Source organism: Budorcas taxicolor, chromosome 2, assembly GCF_023091745.1.
Source record: "Budorcas taxicolor isolate Tak-1 chromosome 2, Takin1.1, whole genome shotgun sequence".
Taxonomy (NCBI): Eukaryota; Metazoa; Chordata; class Mammalia; order Artiodactyla; family Bovidae; genus Budorcas; species Budorcas taxicolor.
In genome coordinates, this window is record NC_068911.1 from 32,749,319 (window position 1) to 32,766,329 (window position 17,011).

General features: G+C 46.5%; 1 protein-coding gene across 1 annotated transcript in view; it reads left to right on the forward strand.

The window, feature by feature from the left end:
- LOC128060070 (uncharacterized) overlaps window positions 1–17,011 on the forward strand; it is a 188,897-nt gene that overhangs the window by 59,984 nt on the left and 111,902 nt on the right. The window contains exons 28-33 of the mRNA XM_052652297.1: window positions 5,342–5,522; window positions 10,874–11,085; window positions 12,939–13,127; window positions 13,552–13,691; window positions 14,789–14,951; window positions 15,083–15,169. Of these exons, the coding sequence (XP_052508257.1) occupies window positions 5,342–5,522; window positions 10,874–11,085; window positions 12,939–13,127; window positions 13,552–13,691; window positions 14,789–14,951; window positions 15,083–15,169 (972 nt within the window). The remainder of the gene's footprint in view (window positions 1–5,341; window positions 5,523–10,873; window positions 11,086–12,938; window positions 13,128–13,551; window positions 13,692–14,788; window positions 14,952–15,082; window positions 15,170–17,011) is intronic.

Here is a 17,011-nt window from a genome sequence, read left to right on the forward strand (position 1 = left end):
ACACTTCCCAGTTCATTCTATGCAACCAGTATTATTCTGATGCCCAAACAAGACAAAAACATCATAAGAAAAACTAAAGACCATTATCTCTTATAAATACAGATGCAAAGTCCTCAAGAAAACACTACCAAAACTCCACTGAGCAATCTATAAAAAGAATTACACAATATGACCAAGTAAGATTTATCCCAGGAATGCAAGATTGGTTTAACATTTGAATATCCATCAATGTAATATATCATATTAATAGAATGAAGGACAAAAGCCACATCATTTCAAAAGATGCAGAGAAGTATCGGGCACAACACCACAGCAGTCTAGCAGTGGAAGGGCACTTCCTCAACCTGATAAAGGCCGTTTGTGACAAACCCACAGCTAATGCCATACTTAATGGTGAGAGGCTAAATGCTTTCCCCCTAAGATCAGGGAAAAGATAAGATGTCTGCTTTTCACCACTTCTATTTAACATTATACTGGAGGTTCTAGCTAGGACATTCAGCCCAAAAGGAAATAAAACAGAAAGGAGGAGCAAAGAAAAGCCATTTAGATTGGAAAATAAGTAAAATTATTTCTATTTACAGATGACATGATCTTGTATATGTATTGTAGTCAGTTGCTCAGTAATGCCTGACTCTGCAACGCTGTGGACTGTAGCCCACCAGGCTCCTCTGTCCATGGAATTTTCCAGGCAAGAATATTACAGTAGGTTGCCATTTCCTTCTCCAGGGGATCTTCCCTATCTAGGGATCGAACCCATGTCTCTTGTGTCCCCTGCATTGGCAGGCGGATTCTTTATCACTAGCGCCACCTGGAAGCCCAATCTTGTATATACCAATAGAAGACCCTAATGAACTCACCTTCCTCAGTAATCAATGCAAAGAAATAGAGGAAAACAATAGAATGGGAAACACTAGCGATTTCTTCAAGAAAATTAGAGATACCAAGGGAACATTTTATGCACAATAAAGAACAGAAATGATACGGACCTAACAGAATCAGAAGATATTAAGAAGAGGTGGCAAGAATACACAGAAGAACTGTACAAAAAAGATCTTCACGACCCAGATAACCATGATGGTGTGATCACTCACCTAGAGCCGGACATCCTGGAATGCGAAGTCAAGTGGTCTTTTGGAAGCAGCACTATGAACAAAGCTAGTGGAGGTGATGGAATTCCAGTTGAGCTATTTCAGATCCTGAAAGATGATGCTGTGAAAGTGCTGCACTCAATATACCAGCAAATTTGGAAAACTCAGCAATGGCCACAGGAAAAGGTCAGTTTTCATTCCAATCCCAAAGAAAGGTAATGCCAAAGAACGTTCAAACTACCGCACAGTTGCACTCATCTCACACACTAGTAAAGTAATGCTCAAAATTCTCCAAGCCAGGCTTCAACAGTACCTGAACTGAGAACTTCCAGATGTTCAAGCTGGCCGAGAACACTAGCTTTGTTCATAGTGATGCTTCCTAAGGACCACTTGACTTCTCATTCCAGGATGTCTGGCTCTAGATGAGTGATCACACCATCATGGTTATCTGGGTCGTGAAGATCTTTTTTGTACAGTTCTTCTGTGTATTCTTGCCACCTCTTCTTAATATCTCCTGCTTCTGTTAGAAAAGGCAGAGGAACCAGAAATCAAATTGCCAACTCCATTGGATCATAGAAAAAGCAAGAGAGTTCCAGAGAAACATCTATTTCTGCTTTATTGACTACGCCAAAGCCTTTGACTGTGTGGATCACAACAAACTGTGTAAAATTCTTAAAGAGATGGGAATACCAGACCACCTGACCTGCCTCCTGAGAAATCTGTATGCAGGTTAAGAAGCAACAGTTAGAACTGGACATGGAACAACAGACTGGTTCCAAATTGGGAAAGGAGTACGTCAAGGCTGCATATTGTCACCCTGTTAATTTAACTTTTATGCAGCGTACATCATACGAAATGCTATGCTAGATGAAGCACAAGCTGGAATCGATTGCCAGGAGAAATATCAATACCCTCAGATATGCAGATGACACCACCCTTATGGCAGAAAGCAAAGAAGAACTAAAGAGCCTCTTGATTAAAGTGAAAGAGGAGAGTGAAAAAGTTGGCTTAAAACTCAGCATTCAGAAAACTAAGATCATGGCATCCGGTCCCCTCACATCATGGCAAATAGAAGGGAAACAATGGAAACAGTGACAGACTTTATTTGAGGGGTGGCTCCAAAATGACTGCAGATGGTGACTGCAGCCATGAAATTAAAAGACCCTTGCTCCTTGGAAAGAAAGCTATGATCAACTTAGACAGCATATTAAAAAGCAGAGACATTACTTTGCCAACAAAGGTCCATCTAGTCAAAGCTGTGGTTTTTCCAGTAGTCATGTATGGATGGGAGAGTTGGACTACAAAGAAAGCTGAGCACCGAAGAATTGATGCTTTTGAACTGTGGTGTTGGAGTAGACTCTTGAGAGTCCCTTACAAGGAGATCCAACCAGTCTATCCTAAAGGAGATCAGTCCTGAATATTCATTGGAAGGACTGATGCTGAAGCTGAAACTCCAATATTTTGGCCACCTGGTGCAAAGAACTGACTCACTAGAAAAGACCCTGATGCTGGGAAAGATTGAAGGGAGGAGGAGAAGGGGATAACAGGATGGGATGGTTGGATGGTGTCACTGACTCGATGGACATGAGTTTGAGTAAGCTCTGGGAGTTGGTGATGGACAGGGACGCCTGGTGTGCTGCAGTCCATGGGGTCGCACAGAGTCGGACACAACTGAGTGAATGAACTGAATGAACTCACCAAAAAAAAAAAGTCTATTAGAGTTCATAAATGAGTTCATCAAAGTTGCAGGATACAGAATGAATATATAAAAATTAGTTGTATTTCTCTACACTAGCAATGAAAAACCTGAGAAAGAAATTAAAATAATTTCATTTACACTAGCATAAAAAGAATAATACTTAGGAATAAATTTAACAAAAGAATATAAAATGAATACTCTCAAAAGCTACAAAACATTGTTGAAAGAAACTAAAGAAATGGGGAGGAAGGTGGGAGGGGGGTTCAGCATGGGGAACACACGTACACCAATGGCCGATTCATGTGAATGTATGGCAAGAACCACGACAATATTGTAAAGTAATTAGCCTCTAATTAAAATAAATTAATTAAAAAAATAAACTAAAGAAAACCCAAATAAATGGGAGAGTATCTCATGTACTTGAATTGGAATATTTAATGTGAAGTTTACAAGACCTCCTAAATTGATCTGCAGATTCAACAATCTCTATCTCCCTATCAAAATCTGCACTATCTTTTTGAGAGCTGATCCTAAAATTCATATGGAATTTCAAGGGACCCAGGGTAGGTAAGACAATCTTGAAAAAGGACAAACTTGGAGGATTCACTCTTCCCAATTTCAAAACTTACTACAAAGTTACGGTAATTAAGAGTATTATGGTAGTGGCATAAGGATAGACATACAGACCAACAGCATAGAACCCGGAATTGAAAAATAAGCCCTTCTACTTACAGTTAGTTGATCTTCGACAAGGGTGCCAAGGTAACTGTAGAGGGGAAAGAACAATCTTTTCAACAAATGGTGTGGGGCATCTGAACATTCATGTTTAAGAATATGAAGCTGGACGCTTCAGATCATATATGAAAACTAACTCAAATAGGCTATAGACCTAAATACAAGAGATATGAAACTCTTAGAAAAAAACATAAGAGGAAATCTTTATTCCCTTGGATTTCTAAGATAGGACACTGACAGTATAACTGCAAAAATACACTGGATTTCATCAAACTTAAAAACCTGGCCCTTCCTTGAAGGTCCAGTGGTTAAGAATCCACCTTTCAATGCAGGGGATGGGGGTTCAATCCCTGATCAGGGAAATAAGATCCCATTTGCCACAGGGCAGCAAAGCCCACACGCCACAACTAGAGAGGCCCACAGGCTATAGCGAAGACCCAGTGCAGTCAAAACTAAGTAAATAAACATTTAAAAAACAACAGAAAAAAACCCCCAAATTTGTCTTCAAAGGACACCGTCACAAGAGTGAAGTAACAACCCACAGAATGGAAGAAAACATCTGCAAATCGTATTTCTGATAGAGGATTTGTCTCCAGAATATATAAAGAACACTTATAATTCAACATGAAAACGACAAAGGATTTGAACAGATATTTCTCCAAAGAAGGTACACAAGCGGCCAATAGATATGTGAAAAGTTGCTTAAGCTAATTAGTCATTAGAGAAATTTAAATCAAAACTGCAGTGAGATGTTACCACCAGCAGGCGGTACTCAGTTGCTTGGTTGTGTCTGACTCTCTTTAGCCCCACGGAGTGTAGCTCCTCTGTCCATGGAATTTTCTGGGGAAGAATACTGGAGTGGGGTGCTGTCTCCTACTCCAGGGGATCTTCTTGACCCAGGCATTGAACCCACATCTCTTGCGTCTTTTGCACTGGCAGCTGGATTCTTTGACCACTAGCATCACCTGGGAAGCCCACCACTAGAATAGCTGACATGAAGAAAGAAAGAAACTAACAAGGGTTCGTGAGGATGCAGGGAAATTAGGACTCATATTGGTGGCATCATAAAATGGTGTGATGGTTTAGAAAAAAGAGTTTTATGTTTCTTTAAAATATTAAACAGAGTTACCATGACCCAACAATTCTACTCCTAGGTACTCAGGAGAATTGAAAACTTATGTCCACACAAAACTTGTACATGAACATTTATAACAGCTTTATTCATAATAACCCCAAAGCAGAAACAACCCAAATGTTCATCAATGAATAAGTTGACACATATATTTATCCATACAATAGAATATCATTCAGTAATAAGAATGAACTTCTGGGGTGGGATGGATTTGGAGGTGGGAAGAAGGTTCAAGGGAGAGAAGACATATGTATATCTATGGCTGATTCATGTTGATGTATGACAAACCAACACAACATTGTAATTATCCTCCAGTTAAAATAAGTAGACTTTAAAAAGAAAAAGATGAAATTCTGACACATGCTACAACATGGATGAACCTTGAAAGCATCATGCTATGTTAAAGAAGCCTGACACCAGAGGCCACATACTATGTGATTCTATTTGTAAGAAATGTCCAGAAGAGGTAAATTAATAGAAACAGAAGTTAGGTTTCTGGAGTGTATGGGAAGGAGGCAATGGGGAGTGACTGCTAATGGGGGCAGGGTTTCTTCTGGGGTGGACTGGGGCAGTTCCTGGTAGCCAGGGGGCTCAGGCTGCAGTGGAGAGCCAGTGGAATGTTCTATGTTGGAAGCAGCCTCGTGGTTAGCACCAGATCCGATTAGCATCGTGGGTGTGGGTCTCCAGTTTGTGCTGCAGGTGCTGGAGAGGCAGTTGGATTACCGAATGCAGCTGCACCACCTGAGCCTCCGCCATCCTCACGTGGAGACCAGCACGCACCTGAAGGTGCAGTACAACGGGCGGCTGCCCTTCGTGGCGGGCTTGCAGTGGAAGGACACGTCCAGGGCTGCCCTGTGGAAGTGGGAAGGTGAGTGACATCTATGGGGTGGCCTTGGCTAGTGGTCTTCACTCAAGTCATGCCCACCGTCTGCAACGCCCTTCCCTTTTGTCTACCTGGCTATCTCCAGACTCAGGCCTTAAATGCGTTGCAGGAAACACATAAACACATCCTGATTTCTTACCCTTACCAACAGACCTCTACATTACAGGGCCTTGCCTATTTCACCGACCTTATCTCACCCTATTTTCCCCATTGCCCATCACCCTGCAACCCTCCTGGCCTGTTTTCTGTTCCCCAGACGTACCTCAGGGCCTTTGCACTTGCTGTTTCTTCTCCTTGGAACACTGTCTCCCATTTTAAAAGATGGATGTACCATAGTTTATCTTCGAATTTTTATTGAAGAAATACATAGTTTGAAAAGTGAATTAGACTATGACATAGAAATTGTTGAAGGTGGGTGAATGTTACATGGGAATCTCATCGTAGTCTCTGTATTCATGTATGTACTTGAAAAATTTTTTAAAGTTTTAAAAGTTAAAGTTATAACAAACACAGTAATTTTCTGTTTCATGTCTTCCTATCCCAAATTTTGCTTGAAATGGCAATCACTGTAAATTCTTTTTACTATTTCTTACCAGACCTTCCATCTTTTAATCACACTTACTTCTTGCTTTTTCTCTCTTAGGCATTTTTATTCTCCATGTATTTCTTATTATAGAGGATGAGAATTTAACTTGCACCATCCCTTTTAAAATATGTATTTCCCTCTCTTCCCCCCAAACAGTTACAGTTTGTTAATATTCACTGTTGATAAAATTGTGTCCCTCACAGCTGAGACATGTGGTATACTAGAATTCTAACTTTCTGTTTTTCCTGGAGCTATAATAGCCTTTCCCCCCTGTTTGATTAATTTTCTATTTTCCTCCTATGATTATTCCTAGAATTTTTAGCAACAGTGCAAAACTCTTCTCCAGAGGGTCACACACTTCCGATTACGTGTCAGCTTTGATCAGTTCTCCTAGTTTTCTCGTCGACACTCTTCCTGGAGCCACTGCTGCTCCCGGGTATCCTGCTGTGTCCTGGGGCCTCCCGTCACCATCATTCAGGGAGTGCCTTCCACTTCCCTGGGCCACAGTCCCTGCTTCTCGCGTTCATGTCCTTTCTTGCCTTACTCTTGTTCCAGTGGAGCACATCCTCCAGTAGCTTCTTCAGAGAGGATACATGGAAGGTGTATTCGTTAGCTAGGGCTGTGTTAACCAATTACTACAAGCTGGGTGGCTTAAAACAACTAATTTATTCTCTTACAGTCTCCAAGACTAGAATTCTGAAGGTGAGGCGTCAGCAGGGCCATGTTCTCTCTGTGACCCTGGGTTGAATCCTCCCTGCCTCTTCCTAGCTTCTGGTGGTGGCTATTAATGCTTGACGTTCCTTGGTTGGTACACTGAGTTACATTAGAGTTACATTGCTCTAATCTCTGCCTGCAGGAGACACAAGTTTGATTTGTGGGTTGAGAAGATCCCCTGGAGAAGGAAATGGCAACCCACTGCACTATTCTTGCCTGAAAAACCCCATGGACAGAGAGCCTGGTGGGCTACAGTCCACAGGGTCGCAAAGGATCGGACATGACTTAGCAACTAAACAACAACAACAGTCCTGCCTCGTTGTTACATGGTTCTGTGTGTGTGTGTGTGCCCAAACTTCTCCCTTCATATAAAGGTACCGGTCATGTCAGACTTCAGGCCTCCCCTTCGCCGTTAAGTGTCCGTGAACGCTCAATGTGTCCAACTCTTTGTGACCCTATGGACTGTAGTCCACCAGGCTCCTCTGTCTGTGGGATTTTTCAGGCGATACTGCAGTGGGGTGCCATTTCCTCCTTCAGGGGATCTTCCATCACTGAGTCACCTGGGACTCTGGTATGGTCCTATCTTAACTAATTCTATCTGCAATGACCCCATTCCCAAATAAGGTCACATTTTGGGGTACCCGGGGTTAAGACTACATATCTGTTCGAGAGAGACAATTCAACCTGTAACAGGATGTAAACATTTTGAAACCCTGAGTGTTTAAACTGTCTTCATTTGATTTGGCTGAATAGAGAACTCTAGGTCGGAAATGACTTCCCTTTGCGATTTTGAAGACATCGCTCCACTGTCTATGTGAATCAATTGAGAGGTCTGGTGCTATTTCTGATCCATCATCCTTTGTCTGTGACCCTTTGGTCTCTGGAAGCTTTTAGGAGCTTCTCTTTATTCCTGAAAGTGAAAGGCGCTCAGTCATGTCTGACTCTTTGCCACCCCAGGGAATTCTCCAGGTCAGAATACTAGAGCGGGTAGCCTTTCCCTTCTCCAGTGGATCTTCCTGACCCAGGAATAGAACCAGGGTCTCCTGCATTGCAGGCAGATTCTTTACCACCTGAGCTATGAGGGAAGCCCTTATTCCTCATATCTTCAAATCTTACGATGATGAGCCTTGGTTTGGATCTATCTTTATTCACTGTACTAAGAACTTGGCATATAACCTTGCAAATGTGGAGACCCACCATTTGGGTCTTGGTAGCTTTCTTGTACAGTTTCTTTGGTAATTTCTTTCTGTGTTCTGGAATTCCTGGTGGTCAGATAGATGTTGGTCCTCAGAAACTAAACCTCTGATTTTCTCTTTTCTCTCCTTTGTTCTGTCTCTTTGTCCTTTTGTTCTGTTTTGAGGGCTGATTTCCCCAGCTTCATCCACCAGCCCTCCTGCTGACCTTTTTAGTTTTGTTTAGCTTGTATTCCCAAGAGCTCTTTTGTGTTCCTGCAAGTTCTTCATGATGCATTATCTTCTCTTCTCTATGAACATCAGTTATAGAATCGGGGTGCTTTGATCTGTTCCCCCTGAGTTTCTTTCTTCTTTATGTTTCTGAAGTTACTTTTAGTAGCTTTCCCACATGCCAGGTAAGAGTATGGTATGTGCTTTTGTTTAAGAGTCAGTAACTTGGAACTTGCTTGGAAGGAGGCTCTATGGGAGGGGGAGGGTGTGTGTGCTCTTTAAAAAAATTATTTTGTTGAAGTATAGTTGAGTTACAATGTTCTATTTCTGCTGTACAGCAAAGTGATCCCGTGATATATATATATACACACTGGAGAAGGCAATGACACACCACTCCAGTACTCTTGCCTGGAAAATCCTATGGATGGAGGAGACTGGTGAGCTGCAGTCCATGGGGTTGCGAAGTCAGACACGACTGAGCGACGTCACTTTCACTTTTCACTTTCATGCATTGGAGAAGGAAATGGCAACCCACTCCAGTGTTCTTGCCTGGAGAATCCCAGGGACGGGGGAGCCTGGTGGGCTGCCGTCTATGGGGTCGCACAGAGTTGGACATGACTGAAGCGATTTAGCAGCAGCAGCAGCATATATATATACACATTTTTTCTATTCTCTTCCATTATGGCTTATCATAGGATATTGAATATTATTCCATGTGCTATACAGTAGGATCTTGTTGTTTATCCATTGCATATATAATAGTTTCCATCTTTTAATCCCAAACTCCCAATCCATCCCTCCCCTTGCTAACTGTAAGTCTGTTCTCTATGTCTATGAGTCTTTTCCATAGATCAGTTCATTTGCGTCATGTTTTAGATTCCATGTCTAGTAATATTACATGGTATTTATCTTTCTCACTTGCTTCATTTAGGATGATAATCTCTAGTTGCATTCATGTAGCTGCAAATGGAATTACTTCATTCTTTTTCATGGCTGAGCAGTATTTCATTTGCATATATGTATGTATGTATGAGTGGGGGTGCTCTTGTTGACTGATGGACTTCCCTGTTGGGTGGGGTCCTGGCTGTCCCTGAGGACCCTGGGCCCCATATCTGCGGACCATTTTTTTTCGGTCACTCTGTTCTTCTGTGGAGCAAACTCCCCATTTCCTGTGGAACTGGCACCTCAGGGCACCTGACCACACTCTACTCAATATCTCCCTGTTCTCAACTTGGCAGCTCGCCCTCTACCCTTGCTGTGCTGGGTCCCCCTGAATCCTGGCCTCTCAGCCTCAGTTTCCCCACATAGTGAATCTTCTATCTCCACTAGGAGGTGGGGGAGTGCTCCCTCCCTTTGACAGACTCCACTGCCTCTCATTCAGGGTTGAGCTCAATGGTCCTGTTCATGGGAGTCTTCACTGATCCTCCTGACCTTGGTCTAGCTCCCTCTTTCTTTTCCTTCCTAGCACTTAGCATTTTCCTCCTAGGTAGGTCTTCCCTGGTGGCTCAGACGGTAAACAATCTGCCTGCAATGCGCGAGACCTGGGTTCGACCCCGGGGTTGGGAAGATCCCCTGGAGGAGGGCATGGCAACCCCCTCCAGTATTCTTGCCTGAGAATCCCCACGGACAGAGGAGCCTGGCGGGCTACAGTCCATGGGGTTGCAAAGAGCTGGACAGGACTGAGCAACTAAGCACAGCACAGCACAGGTCTCATTACATGTTTATTCAAGATTTCTCTGCCACCACTGCCCCCAGACCACGAGTTCCATCAAGGCAGCAACTATGCCTCCTGTTCACTGCGAAGTTCTGAGAGTCTGGAGCAGTATTTACTGAATTAGCCCTTGAGCGAGTGGGAGATTTATTACAAAGGATGAGAGGGGTCCAGTGACTGGTTTTAGTTCCTTGTGGAAGGGCAATGTGCTGTGTAGAATGTCAACTTTTTGATGATGGTGATGACTGATCTTTACTCTTCTGAGTGGATGCTTCCTCTGTTCCAAGACACAGTGATTGGTACTATTGTACCCATTTTACAGATGATGGAAGCACAGGCTCAAAGAGGTCACATAGCTTGCAAGAGTAAAGGCCATGCTCTTGATCACCTCACTGGAGTGCCCCCTTTCCAACTTTCCTAGCGTTTCTTCTGTCTAACATATCTTCCTGAAAACATTTCAAACATACAGAAAAGTGCAAAGAGTGCTGCAGGGAACACCTACATATTCTCAGTGTGGATTCTTCTATGAACATTTTACTCCACCTATCTTGTCACCTATCTGTCCACTTAGCCATTTGTCTTATTTGTTGGTAACAGGTCAGATTAAGTTGTAAACCATGGTCCACCTCACCCCTCAACATTTCAGTATGGTATCATTCACTAAGGTGAAATGCCAACATCTCCCAGGTACCATTTGATGAGTTTTGACAGGTGCACAGATCTGTGAAACCCAAGCTCCTGTCAAAATTCAGAACATTTGAGTCATTCTAGAAGGTTCCCTTATGTTCTACCCCCAGTCATTCCCAGTTATGAAATGTGCCCTGCAATGACCGTGATGACTCTACAGGGGGCTCTTGCTGCCTGCCAGAAGCCCCCTTCTTGCCCTGGAGATAACTAGTTTCTTGTTCTCTGCCTGTCTCAGGAGCCTTGAACCTGAATAGTCCCTGGCTGATGGTCTCCATGGCTCACAGGCTGTACTGGCCTAATCGAGCCATGTTCCAGGCTGTGTTGGAGCTGACGCTGGGCAAGGCCTGGACCCTGAAGAATTTGGTGGTGAACGTGGCCTGCAGGGGCCAGGGCCTCCAGAGGCAGGGCAAGATCCATGTCTACACCCCAGCTACCACCTACCTTCGGGTGCGCATGCTCAGCCACACCCCCTGCCCAGCCCCCTCACCAGTGGCCAGGGAGGCTGATTTCTTGTGGCTTAAATCTTCTGAGAAAAGGGTTAAAACTGAGGTTCGGGGGTTTTCCATACTGGGTCCCAGATGCGTGAGGTCTAGCTCACTCAGTATTGACATTCTTCAGAGTTAGTTGCCGAGGGAATTTGGGAGAGTGGACCGCAAAATAAACCTCAATGTCTTATGTTCTTGCTTAGCAGCTGATAGAGTAAAATATGAAAGTAGGCTGAGCTGGTACCTTGGAAACAAATAGATAGGAGGCTTTTACCAAAACGCAGAATGAAAACTTCGAGGATGGAGGTCAGTTTTATACTGCCTGCTGAGTGAAGCAGCACAGCAGAGTTCGAAAGGAAATCAACAAGGGAAGGACTTCCCTGGTGTCACGTGTGGGAACCCGGTACACCAAGCCTCTCCTTGTGTTGGGATGATGAGTGGACATGAGGGAGGGGTGGTCCAGGCCTGGCTTGGGCTCAGGAGGAGGCAGCTCGGTGGGCATGTCTGGGGACAGCACAGTACCCTCGAGGCAGGGGCCAGGTGGCACCAGGGTGGACTCAGGAGGAGCAAGTGACTCCCAGCAAGGTTAGGGACCTTGAGAGGGCAGCTATGTGACAGATAAAGCCAGGACAGGATGCAAGGAAGGGTCAGCTGGCCTGTTCCTGCAGGTGACCCAGCTCAGGGGCGTGATGGTGACCTGGCCTGGGAGAAGACAGCAGAGGCAGGTGGTCAGATTGCAGAACTTACTTAAAGGTGTAGATGACTGACTTGCTTATGGATAGGTTTGGGGAAGTGAGGAAGAGACAAATGACCCCAAGTTTTTGGCTCAAGCAGTTGTGTAGCTATGGTTTTTCGAGTAGTCGTGTACGGATGTAACAGCTGAACCATAAAGAAGGCTGAGTGCTGAGTTGATGCTCTCAAACTCTGGTGCTGGAGAAGACTCTTTGAGAGTCTTTTGGACAGCAAGGAGATCAAACCAGTCCATCCTAAAGGAAATCAACCCTGCATATTCACTGGAAGGACTGGAGCTGAAGCTCCGATCCTTTAGCCACCTGATTCGAAGAGCTGACTCATTGGAAAAGACCCTGATGCTGGGAAGGATTGAAGGCAGGAGGAGAAGGGGACGACAGAGGATGAGATGGCTGGATGGCATCACTGACTCAATGGACATGAGTTTGCGCAAGCTCCAGGAGATAGTGTAGGACAGAGAAGCCTGATGTGCTGCAGTCTGTGGGGTCACAAAGAGTCGGACACAACTGAGTGACTGAACAGCAACAACAAGGTTGTGTAGAAGCAGGTGCCATTTGCTGAAATGGGGCCCGTGGGTTCTGGGGGTGACCTGAGGTCAGTGATGCATGGGGTAAGGTCTTGGGTAGTTCTAGTATTTGGCAGGAGGTTTGGTAATTCCCAAACTCCATCTTGGCCCCATTACCTCTCCTCATGAGTCCCCTGAGGGAGCTGTATGAACAAGGGACAGAGGCCAGCAGGGCAGAAGGCAGAGCCTTGTTGTTCCTAGAGGGGCTTGTGCCAAGGGTACTGGGCTGGGTATACAGCCCAGCACAAGGCTAAAGAGTTCTACTTCCCCCAGCTCCAGTACAAGCCCCAGTAACACCTAGATCCTCCCATGGCTCTGAAAACCATGCAATGATGCAGGGAGAGAAGGCTACCCTTCTGTCCTCTTGTGTGTCCTCCTTCATTGGAGGGGTTTTGAAGGATGAGTAGGAGTTCACCAAGTGGGACTGAGAGAAAGGGAATCCCAAGAGGAGGAAATAGGGCGTGCAAAGGCTTTGGTCAGCCTCTTCATCCTCATTGCAGGTTTCCACGGTGACAGCCTTGGCACAGAGCCTCTTTAGCAGCCAGAGTGAAATAGAATCAGCCTGGAGCGAAGCGGTGCAGAGCAAGGTTCATGCTGAGAACAGCCGAGACCGTAAGATCCTGCACTGCTGGTTGAAGGGCCCACAGCGGGAGCTGAACCTAACGGCAGCCTACAGGCACATGGAGCAGGTAAGGGTCCAGGTGGCCCGTGCTGGAGACTTTGCCATCGAGAGACCCTGAATCCCATATCTGGGATGGGGAAGGCTACTCGTTTGGCCTATAAGCCTCCCCAAGCCTCACTTTCTTTATCTATAAAATGGAGCCCAGCCTTACTAGCGCTGACTGCAGAGCAAAGGTCAGCCACCTGGCACTGGACATCCAAGCGCTTCATTCCTGCTGGGCCCCTGGAGAGGCCTGGCCATAGCAGTGTGCCTGTGCAACCTTGAGGTCTGATGGTGTGGAGGCTGCAGCCCATTTGATCAGCCCTTCTTGGTGGTCATTCCTGGGGTGATGAGTGGGCAGTGGGGGCTGCCCCTGGAGACCCCCAGGGCAGGATGTTTCGCAGCTTGGACCCTCGGGGCATCCCTCTGCATCAGCCTGGTCCTCATTGCAGCCATGGAAGAGTCATGTATCGCTGACGGCTCTGGGGACCGGTGCCAGGGGCCATCCTGAGGGCCTGCAGCTGGAGGGCAGCCTGGAGGAGCTGGTTCGAGACAGGAGCTTGTACCGGAAGCAGGGAACCTTCTTCCTTGTGTATGTGTGGCCCCTTCCCCCAGGCTGCTTCCCCTGAGGAGTAGTGCTTGCCCGGGTCTCCTGTTCTCCAGCATGGAGGGTCACCAGGGAGTGGGGTGTGCTGTGCTGCCTGGAGGGGCCCAGACAGAACCCAGAGCTCAGAGACGAGCCCCCTCCCTGAAAGCCCCCATGTCCCTCACCCCCTTTCATTCATGTGGCAAGGTGGGCACAGAAAACAGTCTCGTCACCCCAGGCTGAAAGCTGCTCTGGGGGAACCATTTCAGTTCCTGGAGGCCCAGCTGGTTGAAAAGCCTGTTTTTTGTTGGGGGGTGAACAGCACAGGGTTGGAGTCAGAAGACCCAGCCTGAAGTCCAGGCTGTGCACTGACCAGCTGGGGACCCTTAGCCATCTACTGTCAGAACAGCAGCAGTAACCCAAAACTAACAGCCCCTGCATTTGCCAAGGTCTCATCCACTTTTTAATCACATTTATATTTATTGAGCACCTACTGTGTTCCAGGGTTTCCCTGGTGGCTCAGATGGTGAAGAATCTGCCTGCAGTGCAGGAGATGGAGGAGACTTGGGTTCCATCCTTGGGTCTGGAAGATCCCCTGGAGAAGGGAATGGCAGCCCACTCCAGTATTCTCGCCTGGAGAATCCCATGGACAGAGGAGCCTGGTGGGCCATGGTCCATAGGGTTGCAAAGAGTCAGACACGACTGAAGGGCCTTCACATGCACGCACATAGACAAAGTCTTTTATAAAAACACGTGTTTGGCTGCATTAGGTCTTAGCTAGGCACACAGGATCTTTGTTGCGGTGCTCACGCTTCTCTAGTTGCATTGCTCAAGCTCCTCTCTAGCTGTGGCACGTGGGCTCAGTAGTTGGAATGTGAGGGCTTAGTTGCTACGTGGCGTGTGGGATCTTAGTTCCCTGACCAGGGATCAAACCCACATCCCATGCATTGGAAGGTGGATTCCTAACCACTGGACCACCAGGCTAGTCCCCTGTAACAAAGTCTCAACTCTGCAAGACAGTGACAGGCCCCTGGGGCACAGGTGTCCTCTGACTCCACCAGCTGCTTTAATGACTTCGGCCTGTTCCCCGCTCTCCATGCCAGGCACCCCTGGACTGTGCCCCTCCCGCAGCGCATCCTCCTGCAGGAGACCTTCACGGCTGACAGGCGGCACCAGCGTTACTCCCTGGAGAGCAGGGTGGTCCTGGGTGCCCAGGAGGAGACCCTGCAGACCGTGGTTCTGGGCTACCAGGCCGGGCACCCCTATGTGAGTAGGCTCCAGGGTTCAGCGGGGAGGGGCTTCCATCTGCCTCTGACCCATCTGTGTGTGTGTGTGTGTGTGTGTGTGTGTGTGTGCATGCGCGCACACATGTGCATGTGTGTGGTTGTCCCTCCCAGGTCTGCGCGGGCCTGACCCACCCATACGACGGCAGGGCCATCCCCAGGAGCTTGGATGGGTGCGTGGTTTTGTGGAATCGGCATGTGGTAAGTGAAGATCCCAGAGCTCTTTTCACCCCAGCAGTCCCCGGTTCAGGCTGCCACCTTCTCTCAACTGGACAAAGCAAACGGAGAATTCCGGCCCGAGTTTTCTGTTCTGCTGTCTGCCTAATTCGATCTACTTGAGAGCCCGAGGGAGTTTTTCAACACGCCAGCATAGTCATTGTCACCCCCTTACTTAAAAAGCCTCACCTCTTCTCTTGGGAGAAAGACCCCAGCCCGGACCCTGTGCTAGTCCGAGACCGTGATTGGGACATGTCTGCTTTGTAATCCTGAGAGCCACAAGGCCTGGCGCACAGTCAGTGCTTAATGAATAGCTGTTGGCCTGGTGCTGTTGCGAGCCCATTCTAGGACTCCCCTGGCAGTCCAGTGCTTAAGACTCTGTGCTTCCAGGGCAGGGGGCATAGGTTCAATTCCTGGTTGGGGAAGTTCCACGCGACCACAATTTTAAAAATAGAAAGAAAAAATGCATTACATACCTAATTTAGAGCAGGGGTTGATCAAGTTTTTCTCTGAAGGACCAGATGGTAACTACTGTAGCCTTGGCAGGTCATACAGCCAGTGTTGCAACTACTCATCTCTGCCTTTGCAGCTCACAAACATTGTAGGGAACACACAAATGAATGGGCACAGCTGTGTTCTGATAAAACTTTTGCTGTGGGCTGGATGTTTGTGTACCCACCCCCCTCCCCAGATTCATATGTTGAAGCTCTAATGTGATGGCATTTGGAAGTGCGGGCTTTGGGTAATCAAGGTCATGAGGGTGGAGCCCTTATGATAAGATTGTTGTTCAGCTGCTCAGTGCTCAGTCATGTCCGACTCTTTGCCATCCCATGGACTGCAGCCCACCAAGTTTCCCTTCCTTCACTATCTCCCAGAGTTTGCTCAATCTCATGTGCATTGAGTTGGTGATGCCATCCAGCTGTCTCATCCTCTGTTGCCCCCCTTCTCCTCCTGCCTTCAATCTTTCCCAGCATCAGGGTTTTTCCAATGAGTCGGCTCTTTGCATCAGGTGGCCAAAGTATTGGAGCTTCAGCATCAGTCCTTCCAATGAATATTCAGGTTTGATTTCTAAGATGGACTGGTTTGATCTACTTGCAATCCAAGAGACCCTCAAGAGTCTTCTCTAGCACCACAGTTCGAAAGCATCAATTCTGTTCTCAGCCTTCTTTATGGTCTGGATCTCACATCCGTACATGACTTCTGGAAAAACCATACCTTTAACTATACGGACCTTTGTCGGCTAAGTGATGTCTCTGCTTTTTAATACACTGTCTAGGTTTGTCATACAGCTTTCTTCCAAGGAGCTAGCCTCTTTTAATTTTATGGCTATAGTCGCTGTGTGCAGTGATTTTGGAGCCTAAGAAAATAAAGTCTGTCACTGTTTCCATTTTTTCCCCATCTATCTGCCATGAAGTGATTAATCTTAATGGTAAGATTAGTGTCCTTCCAAAAAGAGGATCAGAGCTGAGCTTTCTCTCCACCATCTGAGGACACAATGAGAAAAGCCATCTGCAAACCAGCAAGAAGTTTCTCACCAGAACCCGTCCATGCCTGGCACCTTGGTTTTAGACTTCCAGCCTCCAGAACTGTGAGATGTAAAATTTCTGGTATTTGAGTCACGCAGTCTGTGGTATTTCTGTTATAGCAGCTTAAACAACTTGATTTGCAAAAACAGGCTGGCCAGTTTCCCCCGCTCCCAGTCTGTAGTTTTTAACCCCTGACTTAGAGGGTCTTCGGAGAAGGCGATGGCATCCCACTCCAGTACTCTTGCCTGGAAAATCCCATGGATGGAAGAGCCTGGTGGGCTGCAGTCCATGGGGTCGCGAA